At 54.5% G+C, this 21,253-nt stretch overlaps 1 protein-coding gene across 3 annotated transcripts; it reads right to left on the bottom strand.

The window, feature by feature from the left end:
- Positions 1 to 1,021: 1,021 nt before the first annotated feature.
- On the bottom strand, positions 1,022 to 19,525 carry DRC7 (dynein regulatory complex subunit 7; the record flags this gene model as incomplete). Of its 3 annotated transcripts, XM_081215200.1 has the most annotated exons (17): positions 1,022 to 1,326; positions 1,420 to 1,559; positions 2,158 to 2,352; positions 3,461 to 3,571; positions 3,659 to 3,769; positions 4,488 to 4,703; positions 5,680 to 5,900; positions 6,870 to 6,998; positions 7,188 to 7,316; positions 8,181 to 8,253; positions 10,922 to 11,050; positions 13,578 to 13,796; positions 14,648 to 14,803; positions 16,497 to 16,691; positions 17,387 to 17,512; positions 18,542 to 18,716; positions 19,347 to 19,525. In XM_081215200.1, the coding sequence occupies 17 exons, from the start codon at positions 19,523 to 19,525 to the stop codon at positions 1,233 to 1,235; spliced, it is 2,598 nt and encodes an 865-aa protein (XP_081071326.1). In that variant the 3' UTR covers positions 1,022 to 1,232. The 3 variants fall into 3 exon arrangements, 2 of the variants coding, with proteins under 2 accessions (XP_081071326.1, XP_081071327.1); XR_014013678.1 differs by lacking the exon at positions 1,022 to 1,326 and having other exon boundaries at positions 1,434 to 1,559; positions 4,568 to 4,703; XM_081215201.1 differs by lacking the exons at positions 1,022 to 1,326; positions 1,420 to 1,559 and having other exon boundaries at positions 2,099 to 2,352; positions 4,568 to 4,703.
- Positions 19,526 to 21,253: the final 1,728 nt, after the last annotated feature.

Genomic DNA, 21,253 nt, shown 5'->3' on the forward strand with positions numbered 1-21,253 from the left:
CATCTCCTCCACGAACCTAGTTTGCATTTTCAAAATTTGAGACGCCCTCCAAGGGCTGCTGCGCCAATCCCTTTAGCAACCGTCCCGGGTTGACCAATCAGCGTCCGCATTATTGGAAACCCAATTCCAGGATAGCCAATGGGAAGGGGACGTCGGGAGCAGCGTGACGCCTCGGACCTTCCATCTTGGATTGGAGCGAAGGGGGGACGAGGCCTTAGTCAGCACTTTGCGGTAATTCCTATTTCTTACCTTTGCTCGTGGGCGGTGTTTCCGTGCTCTGAAGACTTTGCCGCCCCTCCCTGGCTCGGACGCCGGCTTGAATCTCCCACAGGAGGCGTAGAGGGAAACGGAGTCTGATTCCGGGTCCGATTCAGTCGTGGAGCCCTGGGGGGAAACCCCTACGGCCTCGGCCTCAATGAATGGATGAGTCGGCTGAACCCTGAGGCGGACCACCAACCTGGAGCCCGAGAAAGGCCGACTTCGTTTGGGACTCGTGGGTGGAGTGGGCTGACGGAAGGGTCGTGACCCGCCGTGAATTGGGGCCGCTACCCACGGAAGTCAGAGGCACAGAGGCAGGAGTCACAAAAATGTCTTGGGAGGGAGCCACTGGAACCATGTTTAGAGGGATATCATGCCCATGAGGTCAGAGCTGGGGTTAAGACTTAGATAGCCACGTACTCTGGACAAGGTGTATTTTCAGAGCTTCCAGTTTCGTTTCTGTAAAATGAGGGTCATCGCATACCCCCCACCACCACCACCATGGCTAGGGTGGCCCAGCTCACAGACTGGGAATGGCAAGCCCAAGGTGTGTGCCCCAGAACTTGGGGTCTTGACACTAGACTGCAAGGGACTGGATCCCAGCGCCTCTTCTTATCAGCCACTAATCAGCCATCTGTGAAATGGGGATGGCATTGCTGTATTAAATAAGACTTATAAAGGTGGTCCCAGGACATAGATAAAGAAGGGAAGGAGAAAAAGGCTGGTGCTGGGGCCTGTGAACCATGAGGTACAAATAGCAAATTACAAGTGTTTATTCACAGGAAAATCAGGAGAAGCAGGAACAGATGGCTGCAGGGAGGTGGCGTGGCAGCGAGGCCAGCTGCCCAAGTGGATGGTCATTAGCTGGGCATAGGGAGCACGTGGGCCAGGCTTTGGGGGAGGTTTCTTTCTCTGGCAGCTTCACTGAGGCCTCAGGAGGAGCAAAGGACCACAGGTGTGGGGACTGAGAAGCATCAAACGAAGACTTGCAGTAACTCCACCAGGCGTGGGTCCTTGTAGAGCTTTTCTTCCAGAGCCAGGTACTTCAGTGGGGCCAACTCCTTGTGTCTGAAATCGGGGGAGGAACGAGAGGTGGTGAGGGGTTACAAAGCTAGTGCTCCAGGCTCCTAGTGGGTCCTCTCAGCTTCTCGGTCTCCTCACCGATTGAGCCGCTGCTCCAGGATGCGGATGCGGAACATAGCCTGAGAGCAGTAACTCAGGTACAAGTCTTCATCCTCGGGCGTCAGGGTCACCTGGTTCTCCTGATACCACTGCTGCTGCTTCTGCAGCTCCTGGGTCTCCTGTGGGCACAGGGAAGAGAGAGCAGGAGGGCTGATGACGACTGACTCTTAGCCAGGCTGCAGGCTGAAATCCCTACAAGGGTCGGCCCCGCTACCCCTACTGACAGGAGCCAGAGAAGCACAGGCCTGGAGCCACTGGGATCTTGTTTAGAGGGATATCATGTCCACGAGGTTAGAGCAGGGGTCAAGACTGAGTCATGTGACTCTGGTCAAGGTACATTTTCAGAGCTTCCAATTTGTTGTCTGCAAAACCCACCCCACCGCCACAGAGCTCTTTGTGAAGATTAAGTTAGAGAATGCACGGGAACTGCGTGGTGTGTACCTGACCAACAGAAATGGGTCAAGGACTAGGAGCTGTTATAAGGCTCCATCCATCCACCCACCGCTCCCTCCCTCCCTCCATCCATCCACCCTTCCACCCAATGAACAGGTGTGAGGAAGGACAGCTCGGTCATTTGGACACACCCCAAGCACTGACATCCTCCCCCTGCCCCGACTAGTCCCTCACAAGTCTGTGAGACGGTGAGCAAACAGCCCTGGGCCCATTTTCTGGTTGAGGATGCTGAGGTCCCCTCCCCTGCCAGGGCCCTGGCTGCACCTTTTCAAACCGGGCCTGGATGAGGTTGGCCTTGTCGATGAGCCGCTGCTTGAAGTCATTGAGGCACTCATCCTTGAGGCGCACGGCCTGCCAGCGCGTCAGCTTCTCTCCCGGGGGGAGCTGTGCCAGAAACGGGGCCAGGTAGTCCAGCTGGGCCTCCGCCTGCCACAGGTGCTCCTCGTGCATCACACGCTCCTGTGGAGAGGGGGCCGGGGAGGGGGTCCTCTTCATCAATGTGTGACCACACAAAACCAGGCCTCAACCCCAGAAGTGCTTGAGGCCTCAGAGGGGCCTGTGCTGTCTCTTGTGGCCGTGATTATTGATAACAGCCAACTCTCATGTCTTAAGTGAATTCACGTGTCTCTACTTGAACCCCAGAACATACCCAACACTCAGCAGATGCTTGCTCAGTAAATGGTAATAAAGAGTGGTTGTTAATGATATTAAATCAAAAACTGCTGGTGAGGGCTTCCCTGGTGGCGCAGTGGTTGAGAGTCCGCCTGCTGATGCAGGGGACACGGGTTCGTGCCCTGGTTCGGGAAGATCCCACATGCCGGGAGCGGCTGGGTCCGTGAGCCGTGGCCGCTGAGCCTGTGTGTCCGGAGCCTGTGCTCCACAACGGGAGAGGCCACAACAGTGAGAGGCCCGCGTACCGCAAAAAAAAAAAAAAAAAAAAACCTGCTGGTGAGTCCCTTTTTCTCTTCCACCCTGGGGCCTTATCTATGTCCCGTGTCGGCAGCCAGGGGCCAGTGAAGTTGGAGATGTGGGGGCTGATGCCCAGCCCTGGGAGTCTGAGAATCAGACATCTGATGCCCTGTCGTGTCTCGCCAACTTCAACCAATTGGTTAGTGAAGGGGATTTAGAAGCTGGCCTCGAAAACCAAGCTGGGTCTTGCAACCTGAGGCGGTAACGTGAACGCCCTATGCGCAGGGGTCAGATAACTCAGGCCTGTGGCCAGAGTCAGCTCGCGAGGGCTACTGGCCCAGGTCACGACCTCCAGGGGAGCCCCAGGTGGAGGTGGGCACACATATTTCATTAATTCCTCGTGCAGTAGAGGTCTTGGCTTGGCCACAGCCCCTGGAAGTGGGGGAGACCTGGCTTGCATCCTGAGTGCTCTTTGGGGTAACCCATGGAAATGGTTAGCTCAGCAGCAAGGACGACCACCATGGTTCGATAACTTCATCCCCTATAAAGGGCTTTCCGGAAGAATCCCTGATCATCCTCAGCACCTTGGAGGCGACGGAGTGTGGCTGGGGGAGGGGTCCAGGGAAAGCCAGGGCCTGGGCCAGGGAGCAAGGCTTACCATGGCCTCCCGATACTCCTTGCTCTTCTCGTTGCGCTTGGTGTCGTAGATGGAGATGGTCAGCGCGTGCGCCTCCTCCTCTTCCTCCCGAAGCTTCAGGATCTTCAGCACCTGAATTGGGAAGTGGGGCAGGACGTGGTGAAGACACACCCCCACCCCTGACACCTCCCATCTGCCCACTCTCCCTTGGGATCCGACCTCCAGCTCTGACTCCCAAGCCCGATGCCTGGCCAACTTCTCCTCGTTCTTCAGCTTCATCATGGCCTCGTACTGGTAGAGAAGCTTCTTGGTGTGCTCCATGGGCTCCACCTGGAACAACCACCACAGTGACATGGAGAAGCAGCAATGGCTGGGGTTGTAGGCAGATTCTGGAGCCAGACCTCCTGGGTTCAAATCCTCCCCTGCCGTTTTCTAGCTGTGCAACCTAAAGGAAGTTGCTTAACCTCTCTGGGCCTGTTTCTTTCTTTTCTTTTCTTTTTTTGTGCCATGGCATGAGGGATCTTAGTTCTCCGACCAGGGATCGAATCTGTACCCCCAGCAGTGGAAGCGCAGCATCCTAACCACTGGGACTGCCAGGGAATTCCCCTCCCCTGGGCCTGTTTCTTCATCTATAAAAACACAGCTAATAATAAAAGAGGAACTGGAGACTCAGAGGGGCTAAGGAATGTGCCAGGAGAGTGAGAATCTGAACCAGGAAAACCAGCCCCATGGAGGTGGTGAGATCTACTCCAGCCTTGGTCCCAGGATCTGCTCTCGCCCAGGACTGGGGGGTAGGGACAATGAGTAGTCGAGGCCAGCTGGGTTGTCTTTCTTGGTGGAAAAGAGGAAGATTTTCAGAGGCGCTCAAAGAGAAGTATCCCAGATGGGAGCTCTTGATTTTCCCAAGGGGCAGAGATGAATTTCCAGGCTGGGAACCAGGACTTTCTATCCCAGTTCTCCCAAGTTGCTGGGACAGGACAGAGGGCCCCAGGGCTCTCTCCTCACCCCACCCCCACCTGCCCCTGCCCGCCATGGCCCCCAGGCACACCTCAAAGCTGAGACACATGTCAGGCATCATGATGATCTTGTTGCCCTTGCTGTCCCCTTCCGTGCGCCACAGGAACTCACGCTTGGAGGCCGTGATGTGGTCCTCGCGGCAGTGGTAGCGCAGCTGGACGCGCTCCTCCAGGATCAGAAACACGCGCTCTGCCACGTCTTCACCCGCAGGCTTCGCAGGGTTGCGGAAGAATCGCTCTGTGATTTTCTGGCAGGCCAGAACATGCGTAGGATGGGAGGTGGGAAGGGATTTCTGTGCCTGACCCGACGACAGGAGCAAAGGACACTCAGGGATGCTGGGGTCTGGGGTCATTTGGGGGGTCATGTGGAATAACCCCTCCCAGCTAAACAATGGCTCTCAAGGCCCCAGGGGTTCTCGGTGTCTGGCCACTCTAGCCCTGGATGGTGCTGGATTTCTTCTCTAGCTCCCTCCACAAGATGGGGAGCTCACCACCTTTGCAGGCAGCCTGCCCTATAGCTAGACATCCCTTACTGCTAGAAAGAGCTTCTTTGCTATTCAGACATTAAACATAGGTTGCAAATAATTTGTAATGATATGGAGAAAAACATCTCACATTTTAATGTTAAGAGGGTGATACAGGAATTCTACCTACACACATACACACACACACACACACACACATCTTAAGTTAGAAAAGATTCTCAAAACCAAACCTATTAATATGTGGTAATATCTGAGAGCTGGCATTCTGAGATATTTTTACTTTTTACATTTTTACATGTTTTCTAAATGTTTAGTCACGAGTGTGTTTGTTTGTTTTTTTTTTTTGCGGTACGCGGGCCTCTCACTGCTGCGGCCTCTCCCATTGCGGAGCATAGGCTCCGGACGCGCAGGCTCAGCGGCCATGGCTCACGGGCCCAGCCACTCCGCGGCACAAACCCGTGTCCCCCGCATCGGCAGGCGGACCCTCAACCACTGCACCACCAGGGAAGCCCACGAGTGTGTATTTTTTATAACAGTAAGGAAATAATACCTCCCTGGCCCAGCGGCTGAGGGGACCGTCTGGCATCAGACAGACCTGAGACCATGTGTTTGGTAAAACTGGAAAGGTCGCTCAGTAAAGAAGTTTCCCCAGAGGGAGTCAGGGCTGTTCCCCTCCAGGGGTAATCTTGGCCCACCAGAGGGGGCGGGCACCCTGTCCCCAGGCCCACCGAGTGCTCACCACCATGGGCCGGGGGTTTGACTCTGCACTGTTCAGAGCCAACTTCTTGATCCGGGGCCCAAAATTGACATGGCGGTAGGAGAGGAGGTCAGGCCGCCCTTGGTAGTACTCCGTCATTGTCCTGGGCGTCTCCTCCCGTTTGATCAGGCCATCCACGCGGGCCGTTTCATAAAACTCCATGACGCGGTCCATCTCGGGTTGCATGGACGTGTATGAGTGCACTGCCGGGAGAGGGATCGTGGAGAGGGCTGGGTGAGCACTAGGAGCTCTGGCCCCTGGCTTGATAACCCAACCCCAGGCCCCAGGGAGGAGCGTTAGTATGTAACCAGTGCCCTAGTGCTGGGTATTCAGGCTGCTTCCAACTTTTTTGCTATGATCAACACCATGATGAACGTCTGCAGTTTGCATTTTTTGTCCTTGCCTGCTATTTGCTGAGCAGTAGAACTGCTGGTCAAAAAGCCTACATATTTTAAAGCTATTATTGATTGTTTTGCCCAACTGCTCTCCAGAAAAGTGTGCCAGTTTGCTGTCATACCAGCAGTGACAGGGATTCACTTTTTCACACCTGGTAGGACCATTTGTTTTCATCTTTGCCAACATAAGCGTTGCAAGATGGTCCCTTATTGATTTAGTTTCTTTCTTTCTTTCTTTTTTTAAATTTCAACCACCAAGCAAGGTTGGTCATGTTTTTAGATGTATATTGACCCTATGTTTTTCTTTGTGACTTCTTGGATCAGGTTGTTAATTCCCAGGACATGTTCTTCCCTCCCTTCCCGGCCTCCTGGGCTCATGGCCGTGTCTGCACCTCCATACTTCTGCCCTCTGCATCAGTCTTGTGGGGATACTTGTTGGTTTTCTTGCTCAGCATCCTAACCCCTGTAAATGTGGCCCCCACTGGGTGCCCGATCCCAGCCACAGCATAGGCTGCAGCCCTGCTTTGCCTTTCCTGGAAGAACCCCGTCAACGTTTCTTCGGATTTTCTGTGTTTCCCCTTACCTCCCACGTGTCTGCTTTGCTTTGGGAGGCGGGGGCCCTTTCTGTTGCTTGCCGCCCAAGAACCCTGTCAATACGTGGATACTGGTTCCTCCCACTACATGCCAGCTGCATGGAGGCTGCATGGAGGTGCTCTAAGGAGCACGTGAGGCCCCCAACCTGGGCACCTAGCTGGCCTAGCAGTGGGGTCTACATACCACGCAGAGCCTGGGGGTGGCCCGGCTTGAAGTAGTCGATGTTCAGGCCCGTGACCTTGTTTATGTGCTTCAGCTCCAGCATATCCTCCCGGTTCTGGAACCACTCCTTTATCTCCAAAGTCTTGGTACCTGTAGGGCCCAATGCATGCTTAAAGCAGCCAGGCCAGCTCCCTCAGCCTCCATCCCACCGCTCCCAGCACACGGAGGCCAGCAGGGCCCCCACTCACACCAAGAGAGGGGCAGTGACATGACCGAGGTCACGTGGCATGTTGGGGGACCCAGCTCTCCTGCTCCCCGCAGCCAGGGCTGCCCCCTTACACTCCAAGTCCTCGTAGGTGGTGAGGCGGCACACGAGGCCGTTGTTGTTGAGGTACGGGGCCCACTTCTCCAGCCTTGCCCTCTTGTACTGTATCACCTTCTTCCCATTTGGGCAGCGGGTCTCGAACGCTGCAGACACAGAGTGGGCTGGGGTCCTTCCTCCCCAGATCGGGGGAAGGGAGGGCCAGCCCCCCCAGCCCCCCAGCCACTCATCAGCCTCTGTGCACTGTGCTGTCTGCAAGGCTCCTCCAGCCCTCACACCTGCTCCATGGAGGCACAGGAAGAGTCACCAGGGGTGGCTCCTGCCCTGGAGGAGATCTCAGCTTGAGCCTGACCACACCGCACTCTCACTGCCAGGCCTTGGCTGGAAACACCATCCCCTCCTGCCCTTACTGGGCTGACTTCTTCTGATCCCTTAAAACTTAGTTCCCATGACCTCTCCTCCCAGAAGCCCTTTCTGCCCCCCACCCCAGCCTCCAACCCCCTGGGTTCCCATGACACCCTCTTTACCCCTTCCTACCCTGTTGGGATGGGCCTGGGCCCTCCCCGTGGGTCTAGGCACTTCCACACGGGAACCTCAGCAGCCAGCAGAGGTTGGCATGGGGCACAAGCGTGCCTGTCTCCCTGCTTTCCCTGCCTGCCCCTTTTTGGTCCTGAGACCCCCTGTGCCCTCTGGGTACTGTGCACAGTCTCCTCCTGGCAGAGTGGGGTGAGGGATGGGAACGGCTGTGTCCTGGTCCTTGGTCCTCCGTCACCGGCCACACTCCATCATCCTGGGTGGGTTAACTGAGCCCTGTCCTGTATGCCAGACTGGGGTCAGGCCCCAGGCTGCAGAGCTGAGTGCGTATGTTGAGAAGGAAGAAATGAAGAGGTTGCAGCAGAAAGCAGGCCATGGGGGCGGAAATGAGGGACCAAGGTAGCTTCTGCTGGTATCCCCCTGTCTAGTTGCCACAGACATCCCCAGAAGCCTGGAAACCAGTGAAGGTGCAATACCTTCTGGGGAGATCTCAATCTGCTCCACCCACGAGCCCGGCATGTCGAAGCTTTTATCCTCATCTTCCTTGCCCTGTTGGGAGAAGTGGGGTTGGGGTGGTGGTTCTGATCAGGGCTGGGCCGTGGAGCCGAAGTTACGGTCAGAGCCTCTGCCTCATCTCCCAGGGCCAAGCCGGGGTGGCTCGTCAGCTCCCCAAGGGGAGCCCAGAGGTCTTGAGCAGTTCTGACCTGGCTTGACCCGAGACAGGGGGGAGAGGAGGATTCAGCTCCTCCCTGTACCCACCTGGTGCCCGGCGAGGACAGCAACACCCTGCCCTGCATGCCCCACCTTCCCTCTGTCAACAGAGGCACCAGGAAAGCCACAGGCCCTTCATTAAAACTGAGGCTCGGGCTTCCCTGGTGGCACAGTGGTTGAGAATCTGCCTGCCAGTGCAGGGGACGCGGCTTTGAGCCCTGGTCTGGGAGGATCCCACATGCCGCGGAGCAACTAGACCCGTGAGCCACAACTACTGAGCCTGCGCGTCTGGAGCCTGTGCTCCGCAACAAGAGAGGCCGCGATAGTGAGAGGCCCTTGCACCGCGATGAAGGGTGGCCCCCGCTTGCCGCAACTAGAGAAAGCCCTCACACAGAAACGAAGATAAACACAGCCATAAATAAATAAATAAAATTAAAAAAACAAACAAACTGAGGCACAAAGCAGTTAAGGGACTTGCCCAGGACCCCTAAGCCTCAGTTTTCTAACTGTAAACTGAACCCCTTGGGAGGATTGACTGATAAATGTACATAAGGGTTTGGGACACTGCCTGGCTGCCCTTATTGTTTTTTTTTTTCTTTTTGAGCCTAGTTTCCCCATCTGGCAAATAAGGCCTTGTCTAGACAAATGGTCCTCAGGTTAGGTAACCACAGAAACTTGGATAAGATTTTCTCAATTTAAAACTTTTCTCCGCACCAAATTGCTCAGACCTCTGATGCCTGCTCAGCTAATCTGTTCACATTTTGAGGCCAGCAGGGGGCGCCAGTGCCCCAGGATTTACTGCACAGGGGAGGAGGCTCTCTGGTCTCCGGAGACAAGGACGCTGGCAACACTCGACACCATGTGCAGGTGGGTCTACACAGCTGTGCCAAGCACATCACACCAGTGGTCTCACTTTGTCCTCAAGCAGTCCCAGGAGGTAGAACAGAACCACCTTTGAGAACCCAGACTTGGGAGCCAGACTGTCAAATCCCAGGTTCAAATCCCAGTTCTGTCACTTACTGCCTGTGTAACTTTGGGTACGTTACTTCACCCCTCTGTGTGTAAGTCTTCCTATCAGTAAAATGGGACATGATAATACTAGTACCCACCTCGCCGGGCAGTTGTGAAGATTTAGACAAGTTAATTTAAGTTAAGCACCTACTGGCACTGAGAAAGGGGCATATGCGTGTTACCTATGGGCTGCATTGTGTCCCCTCAAAATTCACACGTCCTAACACCCAGCATCCCAGAATGTGACTATATTTGGAGATAGGATCTTTTTTTTTCTTTTTTTTTTTTTTTATAAACATTTATTTTTGGCATCATTGCTGCACGCGGGCTTTCTCTATTTGCGGCGAGCAGGGGCTACTCTTCAATGTGGTGCACAGGCTTCTCATTGCAGTGGCCTCTCTTGTTGTGGAGCACGGGCTCTAGGAGAAGGGGCTTCAGCAGTTGTGGCACGTGGGCTTAGTTGCTCCGCAGCATGTGGGATCTTCCCGGACTAGGCCTTGAACCCATGTCCCCTGCATCGGCAGGCGGATTCTTAACCACTGCGCCACCAGGGAAATCCCTGGAGATAGGATCTTTAAAGAGGTAATTAAGTTAAACTAAGGTCATTAGGTTGGGCCCTAATCCAATACGACTGGTGTCCTTATAAGAAGAAGAGATTAAAACACAGACATGCACAGAGGGAAGAGGCTGAGGACACAGGGAGAAGGCACCATCTACAAGCCAAGGAGAAACCAACCCTGCCGACACCTTGACTTCCAGTCTCCAGGGCTGTGAGAAAATAAATTCCTATTGCTTAAGCCACCCAGTCTGTGGTACTTTGTTATGGCAATTCTAGCAAATGAATACATCACTTATTACTGCCATGAATGTAACCAAACCCACTCCCCCATTTCACATGCAGACGCTGAAACTGAAGCTTCCAACATTTAGGAAGTTTGCCCAAGATGTCAGAGCCAATAGTGAAGGCCTCTGGACCCCTGACTTCCACGCACAGGGCCTCATGCAGACCTGCCTGACGGCCCCTGACTAGGAGATCAGAGATGACCAGGCCAATGACCTTCTGGGCTGATAGGATGGACAAGAAAGGCCTGGAAGTGTGTGTGGAGGATCATGGTGACCACGCAGGAAAGGCCTGGATGTGAGGAAAGGCTGGCCCTGGGGCTCCCCTGGCTTGTGGAGAGGGTCTTATCGCCCTCCTCCAAGGGGCATGTTCTCTAGGCGCAGGGCAACCCCTGAATGCAAGTCCCAGCCCTCCTCTGCACCACTGGGGGGTCCTGGGCAGGTCACTGGACCTGTCTGGGCCTCAGTCTGCCCATCTGTAAAATGAGGGCATGGCCCAGGCCCTTCTGCTTTGAGAAATCTATCATTGGTCTATGTGGACTGCCCCACCACGCAATACCCATACACGTCGTGGGGACATGTGTCAGGCTGGCCCGAAGCAAAACAGGGTGTCAAGTCCCCTCCACTCCCCGGCCTCCACCCCTCAGAAGCTCACCAGATTTTCCGCATCATCGTCATCGTTCATCCCGTCGTCCTCCTCCTCAGTCAGGGACAGGAGAGGCTTGTCGGTCCCCAAGAGCAGGTACTCCCACCTCACAGGGTCTCCCAGGTCAAAGACCAGGTCCTGGTGGAGGAGGGGATTGCTGAGAGCCCCCCACAGTCACCACGCCCCCTCCTGCTCCATGGGGGGCGGGGAACAGCCACGCCCGGGGGAGAAGGCACCAGGCTGGGTCTCAGGGGAGCAGAATGTGGCTCCAGGCCACCTCTGAGAGTCCACACCTGCCCTCCTCATCCCCACAGGGAGACCGAGGCCCCAGCGGGGCTGGGACTCCCTTCCTGTGTTGGTCTCTGTGAGAGACTTGGAAACTCTCTGGCCTGGGATGGCCTGGATGTGGAGGTCAGTCTACATTGTCGGGGGACAGTGGCACCCGGGCCGTGTTTAGAGCAAACGCAAGCCAGAGAGATTGTACAGGCAGGGAAATGGCAGGTTTGAAAACACAGCCTCCTCATCGTTCTCACCCCCCCCCCACCCCCCCACCCCGTGTCAGCGGGAAGGGAACTAGACAGGCACGCAGAAGAGGAAAGTGCGAACTTCTCCTCCCTGGTGTGGGTCCTTCACCTCTTTTCAGTCCAGCCCACCTGAGCCTGGGCTCACCTGCAAAATAGCTCCCAGCAGGTGGGGAGCACCCTATCCCCGTCTACCTCCCCGGGGTGGTATGCCCCCGCTCCCAACTCCAAGATGGAAGCTGCCCACAACGGTTTCAACATGAAGCTCCCCTGACGCCAGTCCTAATCCTAGTCCTCACTGTTCTGAGTCCTGGAGGGCTTAGCTGGGAGGTGGGAGGGGTACACGATGGGGGAGACGGAGTGAGGGAAAGAACTGCTTGTAGATTTAACAGCCGATAGTCCAGGCTTCATGCAGAGGAATCAAATTACACAGATGTTTGAATTTCTTAAAATCATGTTCTCCATTCTGTCACTTTTTTTTTTGGCTGCACCGTGGGGCTTGTGGGATCTTAGTTCCCCGACCAGGGATTGAACCTGGGCCCTCAGTAATGAAAGCTCGGAGTCCCCAGCACTGGACAGCCAGGGAATTCCCCATTCTGTCACTTTTGTAAGTAGTAAGCAGTAGTTAGATGTTTTGCTGCTTTATCTTAAAGTTCTATCTCTATAGAAAAAGCATAAACGAAGGGACAACTACGACATCCCAGTCTCTGAGTGGTGCCTCACTCCAAGGCCATTTCAGGGTTCTTTGAAGGGGACTCCCCTGGCAGTCCAGTGATTAAGACTCCGCGCTTCCAATGACGGGGGCGCGGTTTCAATCCGTGGTCAGGGAACTAAGATCCCACATGCCACGTGGCGTGGCCAAAAAATAAATTAGGAAGAAAAAAAATCAAGGTTCTTTGAAGGAACAAAGCAACCGCTCCTGTGCTCATGGGGCAGTAAAAGTGACAGCCAGTGTCACGTCTCTTTCTTTGTGCCCTCACTTGGTGGTGCAGTACTGCCCCTCTGGCCTCACTTTCCCACCAGGCCACACTTCCATCTTCATCTCATAACTTCTATTATCCCTGATATAAATTTCCTCCACCTGACACTGGTACAGGGTGTGCTGCGGGGAGGCTGAAGGAACTTCCACCCAGAAGAGGGCCAAAGGAGGGCTGCAGCAGCCTGCGAAGGGCCGTTATCCCTCAGCGGGCTCTGACCACTGTGGCAGCTATGAGCTTGGGCTCTGGGGGAGGGGGTCTGGGCCCTGCCCCATCTGTGTGGTGAGGAAGACGTTCTTTCTCTAAAATGAAAGTAACGCTAGCTAACCTTTACTGAGCAGCATGGGATTATTCTAAGCACCTACCGAATGTTATTTTCCACAGCCCTGTGAGGTCGTTGAGGACTGGGCCACCCTGGACTCAGGGGCTCAGGGAGGCTGGGGACTGGCTGTGTCTCCTTTGCTGAAGGCAGATGCATCTGAGCGGGTATCAAATCTGCCCGCCTCCCACACGGGGGCGACAGCAATCCCTTGGAGGTGTTCACCCCGGTACAGGGGGCGAGGGGCCCAGGATCTACCTTTGGGAAACTGGCCTGGTTGTAAATGGAGGACCTTGGAAATAACAAAAGAGCACAGGACTTGGTGCCTGGAGCCTGTCTCTCTTTTGATTTGCATACAGCTCAATGAATTTCCATAAATTGGGTGCACCCAGGTTCCCTGCCCCCGGATCAAGAAATAGAACATTGTCCAGAACCCCAGAAAGTCCCCTGGTATCCAGTTACAACCTCCCTCCAACTGTGTGCACGTATTTTCAACTTCTGTAAATGGCACTGAGTTTTTTATACACATGTATGTATGGAAATTCATTGAGCTGGACGTGTAGGATGAGTGCACTTTCCTGCATGTGTATTGCACTTCAATACAACATTTTAAAAAAATCAAATGAACTAACAATCCACATTTTATAAGAATATACAAACCAAAAGAACAACAATAATCATATTGAAACGATTATGTATGGGCAAAGGAGTGGGCCCTGGGCGCTCAGCTACAGGGAAAGTCCAAAGCCCTCCTGGTCTGGTGGCCAGATCTCCCCACAGGTCACACCTGCCTTCACCCACTGTGCCTGCCATACCCGCCCAGGCCCCGCCCAGGCCCCGCCCAGCACCTTGCAGCAGTTCCAACAGTCCTGCATGTTGATCCAGTAGTTCTTGTGGTTCCAGAGGCTCTCTATTCCCAGGAAGTGGTCGTCTTGGGTGCTGTAGCTGCGTGCAGTGAACGGCTCAATGAAAAAGTTCTCGGGCACCTCACGTTTCCCCGACAACACCAGGACCCAGGAGTGTACCCGCAGGCCGTGCAGGGGGTCGGTCTTTGCACTCTCCTGCTCCTGCATGGAAAAGGTGGGTGACCATGAGCCAGATGGATGGGAAGGGGGCCATCAGGGGCCCAAACATCTCCCTGCGGCTGGGGAACTGGCGAGAGGACTGAATGCTGATCCACACCGCACTGTTGGCTGGCTCTGTGACCTTGAGGACATCACCCCACCTCTGAACCCATTTTCTTATCAATAAAATGGGAGGATCTGACTCAATCTGTGGTTTACAAACTTGACCTTTCAGAGCTCTAGGGTATCTGGGATTTACTGGCTTTCCATGTTGTGATTCTGGGTGAGATTTCATCCAAAGAAAGATAGAGGGACACCATGTGGCTTCATTGTCTGCATCCCTCTGGGAAAAGGGTCACTGTGCCATGTTTATTATTGCATCCCCAGGGCCCGGACCAGAGTAGACCCTCAATAAATACTATATGGAAGGAAAGGAAGGAAGGGAGGGAGGAAAAATAGGTGAGAGGGACGATGAGAGTGTGGGTGGATAGAAGGAGACATTGGAGGATGGATGGATGGAAGGAAGGATGGAAGAATGGATGTAGAGTGTATGTAGGTAAATCTTCAGTGAGTCTGAACAAGGACACCAGAACTGCACAGCATAAGATGAGTTGCTTCAGGCGGCAGAGCTCTCTGATGTTAGAGCTCTATCACCAGAAGCTGGCTGACTACACTGGGGATTCCCATGAGGCCGGGCAGAGATGGGGGGTGGTGGAAGGTTGGAGGAGGGGATTTGGACCTGGGGGCCCATAAACACATCCCTTCGTGACCCGTGTCTGTTTCCCCATTCCCAGCAAACCGCCCCCCCTCTGGAGCTGAGTTCAAGGGTTGAGGGCTGAGGACGGCGGACCCACCTCGAGGCGCTCCCCCTGCTTCAGCCGCTTCTCCGCCTTGGCCTTGACTGCCTCCTGCCTTTTAATCTCCTGCTCCCGTTCAAACCTGCTTGTCAGGTCCCTGGGCGGTTTGACGGTGTACTTCTTAGGTGGTGCCTTTTCCTCCTCCTTGACCACCTGTCACCCAACGAGAGGAAAAGGATCAGTAGCCCTTAGTGGCCCGCCTGCACAGCTGCCCCTGGAGCCTGCTGGCTTCCTGACCCTGAACGTAGAAAGAGCCTCAGCTCCAGACCTGTGACCATGGGCCAGTCCTCCCACTTCCCTAACCACAGGCTCTTCTGCAAAAGTCACTGAGAATAATGAGAACATTTTCCCCAGGGTTATTCTGACAAGTAAAGACAGGAAAATGTCCGTCTGAGCTGCCCATCCGGGTAGGAGCTCAGGCAATGCGATTTTCCCTCTTCATTCCCCACGGCCTAGACTAGCTACGATCTGGATCTGATCTAGAAAGTGGGGCAAATTGCCCGGAGTCAGATTTTTCCAGATTTTGTCGCTGCAGGATTTCATATGTGGACTTGAAGTGAGAGTTTACTGGGCTAGGAAGGAGAGCAAAGCCTTTGTGTGTGTGCGTTTGTGTGTGTGTGTGTGCGCGCACGAGCGCACACATGTATATAAATGTGCGCTAGGTGGCAAGAAAAATGTCCAGGAAAGGACACCACAGAGGCTGCATAAGGGGGCTTATTATGAGGAAGAAATAGTGAATCTCCATGGTTTAGAGTCAGACAGGCTGGGCCTTAGCTCCCAGGTCCCCATTTACCAGCTATGTGACTTTGGTCACAAAAATTGTTTCATCTCGACACACTCATCTGTAAAAGAGAAGTGATAATTCCTACCATGCAGTGCTATTGAGAGGAGCAACCAAGTCAATGGACATGTGAGTTGTCCATTAGCTATTGTAATCATTTTCATAATTAAAATTTTGGCTAAGAGGCCCGTATGTGAGTTCTCCGGCTTTTGGAGCCAAAAGCAGAGATGGAGCTTTTTTGTTCCATCTTTCTTGGGGAGGTGGCCCTGAGAGAGCAGGCAGGGCTCTCACCTGGTACCTCCCCGTCCTTCTCCACCAGACTGCAGCCCCGGGGGCCCCGGGTTCTCACGCAGGTGCAACACAGGTGCATGTGCATCATGCCGGATGCCCCAGGCCCCTGGATCCTCTGCCCTGAGCTGCAGACACCCACTGGGTCTTGACCCTGATCACAGAGTCCTGGAATCAATCCAGTTCATGAAAAGCATTTTCTGCCAGTAGTATGGCTATTTTCCAAATGCAAAGAGATGCTTTTATGATTCCCACAGTTAAATTCACTTAAGAGTGTTGTGTTCACAGCAGCCTCGAGTCATTATGGTGCTCTCAGTCAACTGATATAAAAACACAACCACCACCTGCTGGAGGGCTGGTGAACTTTGTACTGTTAAGAGGTCCTTTCTACCTGGAAGGGGAAATAAAAAGAAGTAAACGTCTGTCTGTTTGTCTGCATTTTCCTTCTATGAAAATGGCTGGATGGATTTTTATCAAATGCATAGGATAAATTTGGAAGAATTTGGCTTAAGATATCAGCCATAAGGCATTCACAAATGCGGGGAACACAGTAGCTGAAACTGAGTTACAACAAGGCGAGCGGAGCAGCCAGGTTGGAGACATGGGCTGTGTGTATTAAGATGCCAAAGATGGAGAAATCATCAGTGGTTTGAAATACAAACTCCTGAAGGGCTGCCTGGCGATGGAGCCGGGGCAGGGGCAGAAGCAGCAGGGACAGGTGGCTTTAAGGGTGGCGTGTCTTGCGCGATGCTGAGGGCAGTACAAGCCCGGCCATACCTCCTTGGGCTTCACGGTGAGTGGGCACACCTCTCGAGTCAGGTCCATGTGGCACAGGTCCTGCGAGCCATAGCCGTAGACGCAGTAGGCATCGTAGCCGGCGCCGATGAGCATGGAGCACAGCAGCGTGCTGAAGTCAAAGCAGTTGCCCTCCTGGTACCTGAGCACCACGGTCGAGGAGTACAGGTAGGGGGGCTGGGCACAGCGAGCTGATCAGCATAGCCACCCGGTTGCCCCCACCCGCCCTCCCTGCTCAGCAAGGGCTGGGTGCCGGGGCCAGGGGGCCGGCTGGGCCCCAGCAGGGCTCCTCCCCTTTGTCAGGTTAGGGAGCCTGTTAAGAAATGGGGTGAAAACCACAGGTCCCGTGTCCATAAAGTACAATCCAGGTTTGCCTGTAATTGCAAGGGGCCATGGACTTCCTGACGGGAAAGACCGCCTGGGATGTAGAAGCTTCTGGTCTGTTGCTCTCTGATTGGTCATTTTATGCTTTTATTCCAGAGTTACCCTCACCTTTTACCTCCATCCTTCTCTTCTCTCCGTTTCTCAGTTCTCCACTGTGTACACATCCTCATCTCCCTCCCTCCATTCTTAATGAGATTGAGCTGGTCAGAAGCCCAGAGGTGTGACCTTGGACCATGGGCAGCAGGCCCTGCCCTCTCTCTCCTTTCCCACCTCCCGAAGTCCTGAAAGGAAGACTCTGAAGGCAGAAAGAAGCAAAGGAGCCAAAGAGGTGGGAGCCCGGAGACCAGGCTTGCTGTGTGACCTCAGGCAAGTGGCTCTCTCTGCCCAGACAGACTCATGGGCTGTGTCCTGAGGCTGGCCAAACCTCCTTCTCCCCACCTGCCTGGCTTCCCATCTCAGGCCTCAAGGCAGCCCCAGGTGGTGCTTACCGGCTTGAGGGGGTCGGGCAAGGGCACCGGGGACAGGAAGTCTGAGACAAACTGGGCGCAGGTGTCCCAGTTGTAGAGCTCAGGGTAGGGCATCAGTGTGGGCCGGATGGTTGTGCTCACGAACTTCTGCAAAGGGAGAAACCACAGGTCCTGGGGGGAGCACTCCACCCGGGAGGAGACCATGGTGCTCCCAGGAGGCCAGGGGCCTTGGGGTGGGGCGGCAGCGGCTCTCTGGCCTCAGGCTCCTCCTCGGTGCCTTGGGAGTTGAAGGAAAGGATCCCTCAAGGCCCTTCTCCCCAGATCTAGAATAACCCTGTGCTGTCCGGGGTGCAGTGATGTGATCACCACCGCCCCACTCGGTGCCGCCAGACCTGCACCACCTCCCGATCCCCCAAGAGCCCCGTGAGGCAGGTCCCCCTGACAGATGAGGAAGCCGAGGCTCTGCGAGGTGAGCTGACTTGCTCAGGTTCACAGTCAGTAGCAGAGCTGGGTCACCCTGGGGCTGGGGGCCAGGCCTCTGGGGCCTCCCTGTGAATTTGAGGAAGGCCCCACCTAAGGGGCAGCCCCGGTGCAGACCCCACTGATGGCAGCAGGGCGGATGCAGGCCTGGGGTTACCAGACCCAGAGGAGAGGGGACTAGGGATCTGGACGGGAATGGCTGAGTTTCAAATGCTGGCAGCTAAGTCCAGGGTGAAAAATCACCAGGTGGGCCAGATAAAACAGTCTGTGAGTCCCTGTCAGCCTACGGGCTGCTGCTTTGCAACCCTTGGATTCATCCCCTGCCATGCCATCTACAGGTGGGGAAACTGAGGCCCAGAGAGACTCAGGGATGTGCCCTGGGTCACAGGGCGGGAAGGAAGGAGGCCAGCGCTTGGGTCCCGGCCCATTTTGTCTTATTTCTCGGCTTTTCCCTGCATAGGGCTGGCCTCGGGGGCCGGAGACCACACTGCGTGTCTGGCTGCCCTTAGGCGGGGTGTGCAGGCTCCAAGCCACCACAGGCCCCCAGGGGTGACTCACAGCGGGCCTGCTGGGGCCTGTGGACATTTGAGTTTATATGCTGCCCCTGAAATATAAGCTTTGACCCACGAGAGGTCTGTGCCTGGCCCACCTCCCTCCACCCTCTGCTCTCCAGCCCCTGGCCCTGCCCAGTCTTACAGGCACTTGGCACTCGTTCACTGGGTGCAAGAAGAGGGGCACGCGGTCTGGGCACAGGTGGCTGTACTGGCGGGAGAAGTTGTCTGCCACCTGCAGCAGGTGTTCCTCCTTGGGCGTGTTGCTTTGGTAGGAAAGGGGCAGCTTGGAGATGTCAATAGCGTCCTTGGTAAAAGTCCTGTGTCCGTAAGAGGGGTGGCATCAGTGTGCGTGAGGCTAGGCGTGCACACAGGGAGCCCTCCGTCCACCTTAGCTGCCTTCAGCTCTATCCCGTCCTCATTAAATCCTCACAACTACCTAGGAGGGAAGTATCATTCTTATCAGCTGCCCTTTTTTTTTTTTGCTGTACGCGGGCCTCTCACTGTTGTGGCCTCTCCTGTTGCGGAGCACAGGCTCCGGACGCGCAGGCTCAGCGGCCATGGCTCACGGACCCAGCCGCTCCGCGGCATGTGGGATCTTCCCGGACCGGGGCACGAACCCGTGTCCCCTGCATCGGCAGGCGGACTCTCAACCACTGCGCCACCAGGGAAGCCCTCAGCTGCCCTTTTAAACAGATGAGGGACATGAGGCACAGAGAGTTTCAGTGACTTGCCCAGGGTCACACAGCTAGGGAGGGGCAGAGTGGGGACTTGGACCAGGCAGCCTGAAAGCACAGCCCTCACTCCTAACCACCTCCTTCTATGTCCTGGTCCTGCCTCCCAGCCCAGGTACCACCATTCTGCCCGGCTCTCCCGCTGCCCGGCCCTGGTCTGACTCTCACTGGGGCTGCTGGGCCAAAGCCCCCACCTTCCCCACCCCCGGCACTCACGAGGGCTTCTTCAGGATGGAGACCTCAATCTCCGACAGCTTCCTCTCCAGGTCTCTGAGCATCTCCTGCGTCCTGGTGGTGTCCTCCTTCCGCACCTCCATCGGCCTCATCATTTTCTCGGCCCTCTCGGCCCGCTCGGCCTCCTCCTCCTCCTCCACTCTCTCCTTCAGGACCTCCATCTGCTGTGTCTCTGTCTAGAGATGAGGTCTCTGTAGGAGGAATAAATGCACTCTGAGTGGCCGACTTCAGACCAGGAAGGAGCCACCAACACCACCTGTGTCCCTGGGTGGAGGTTTTAGGTGGTTTAGATCAGGAAGGGAGGAGGCGAGTCCCTGCTAAACGTCCTTTCCATCAAGGAGAAAGTCCCCACATGGTGCTAGCACACCTGTAACACCTTTCTGACCTTCGCAAATTGCCCTTTAAATCCTACAACGCAGGTCACAGACTGAGAGCTATTGTCAGCGCAGGAGCAGGTAGCTCAGGCTTACTAACCTTGCTTTGTTTTCTGTATATTTATTCTGCCAGTGACCTTCTCTTTCTGGCAGGTGATGTTAATGCTGTATGGATAACTGTAGTATTATGAAGTTTCCTATTAAATATATTTATGAAGTCCAGTAAGTTTAAATTTAAAGAAAATTATTCATAATAGTAAGGAAAAAAAAAAAAAAGAGGTAACATCACCAAATTTGGAACACAGAGAGGGCAAGAATGGGGCTGCCATTAAGGCACCTGGATAAGGGGCAGGTGGGAGTGACACAGCCTGCACTCTCCTGGCCAAGCCCTGTGTCATCTCTCAGGGTAGAGGACCTTTGTGTGGCGGGACACACTGAGATACCGTATGTGCTTGTGTGCCCTAGGGAAGCCCTTTTCAGAGCCCAGCCTCACTACGGTGGACCAAAGATCCAGTCCCCTTGTAATTTCCGAAGTGATAAGGACACCAGACGCGTCTTTTTTTCTATTGCGGCAACTCTGGGTGAGCCCCTGGATGGCTCCTGGATGGGGATATGTCACCAGAAAGACCAAGCTGTGATTAGAAGCTTGGAATTTTCAGCCCCTCTTCCATCCTCCAGAGAGGAGAGGAGAGTGGAAATGGAGTTAATAATTGACCAAGCCTACATGAGGAAGCCTCCATAGAATCCCAATAGTAGGGGGTTCAGAGAGTTTCCAGGTTGGGAAGGTGACGTCCTGGGAGGATGACACATCCCAACTCCACAGGGACAGAAGGTCCTGCACTCAGGACCTTCCCAGACCTCTCCCTGTGTATCTCTTCATCTACCTGTCCATTTGTATCCTCTACCATGTCCTTTAATAAACTGGTAAATGTAATTGTTTCCCTGAGTTCTGTGTGCCTCTCTAGCAAACTAACAGAACCCAAGGAGGGAGTCATGGGAACCCCCAAATGGTAGCCAAGCCGGACAGAAGTTGTGGGTAACCTGGGGACCGACTACTTGCCATTGGCATCTGAAGTGGGGTGGGAAGTGGCTTGTGGGACTAAGCCCTTAACCTGGGGGATCTGATGCTATCTCCAAGTAGGTAGTATCAGAATTGAGTTCTGTTGTAGGACACCCAGCTAGTGTCATGGAGAATTGCTTGGTGGGGGAAAAACCTACACATTTGGTGACCAGAAGTGTCAGAAGTGAAGGGTTCTGTGTGAGTAGTAAAGGAGAAACACAGAAGGTGGGAGACTGAACTGAGTTTTTCCATTACAGACCCTATGAGGCAGATATAATTATAATACCCACTTTGCAGAGGAGAAAATCGAGGCCTAGAGAGGTTAAGCGCTCTGCCTAAGGTCACAGAGCAAGTAAGTACCAGACCTGGGGTTTGAACCTGTATATTTCTGGCTCTGAAACCCATGCACTTAAGGGCCTAAAGAGATGGGAAAGTTCTAGAAGGGATGGTTTGTT

The sequence above is a fragment of the Mesoplodon bidens genome (genome assembly GCF_964165515.1).
Source record: "Mesoplodon bidens genome assembly, chromosome: 18".
Classification (NCBI taxonomy): Eukaryota; Metazoa; Chordata; class Mammalia; order Artiodactyla; family Ziphiidae; genus Mesoplodon; species Mesoplodon bidens.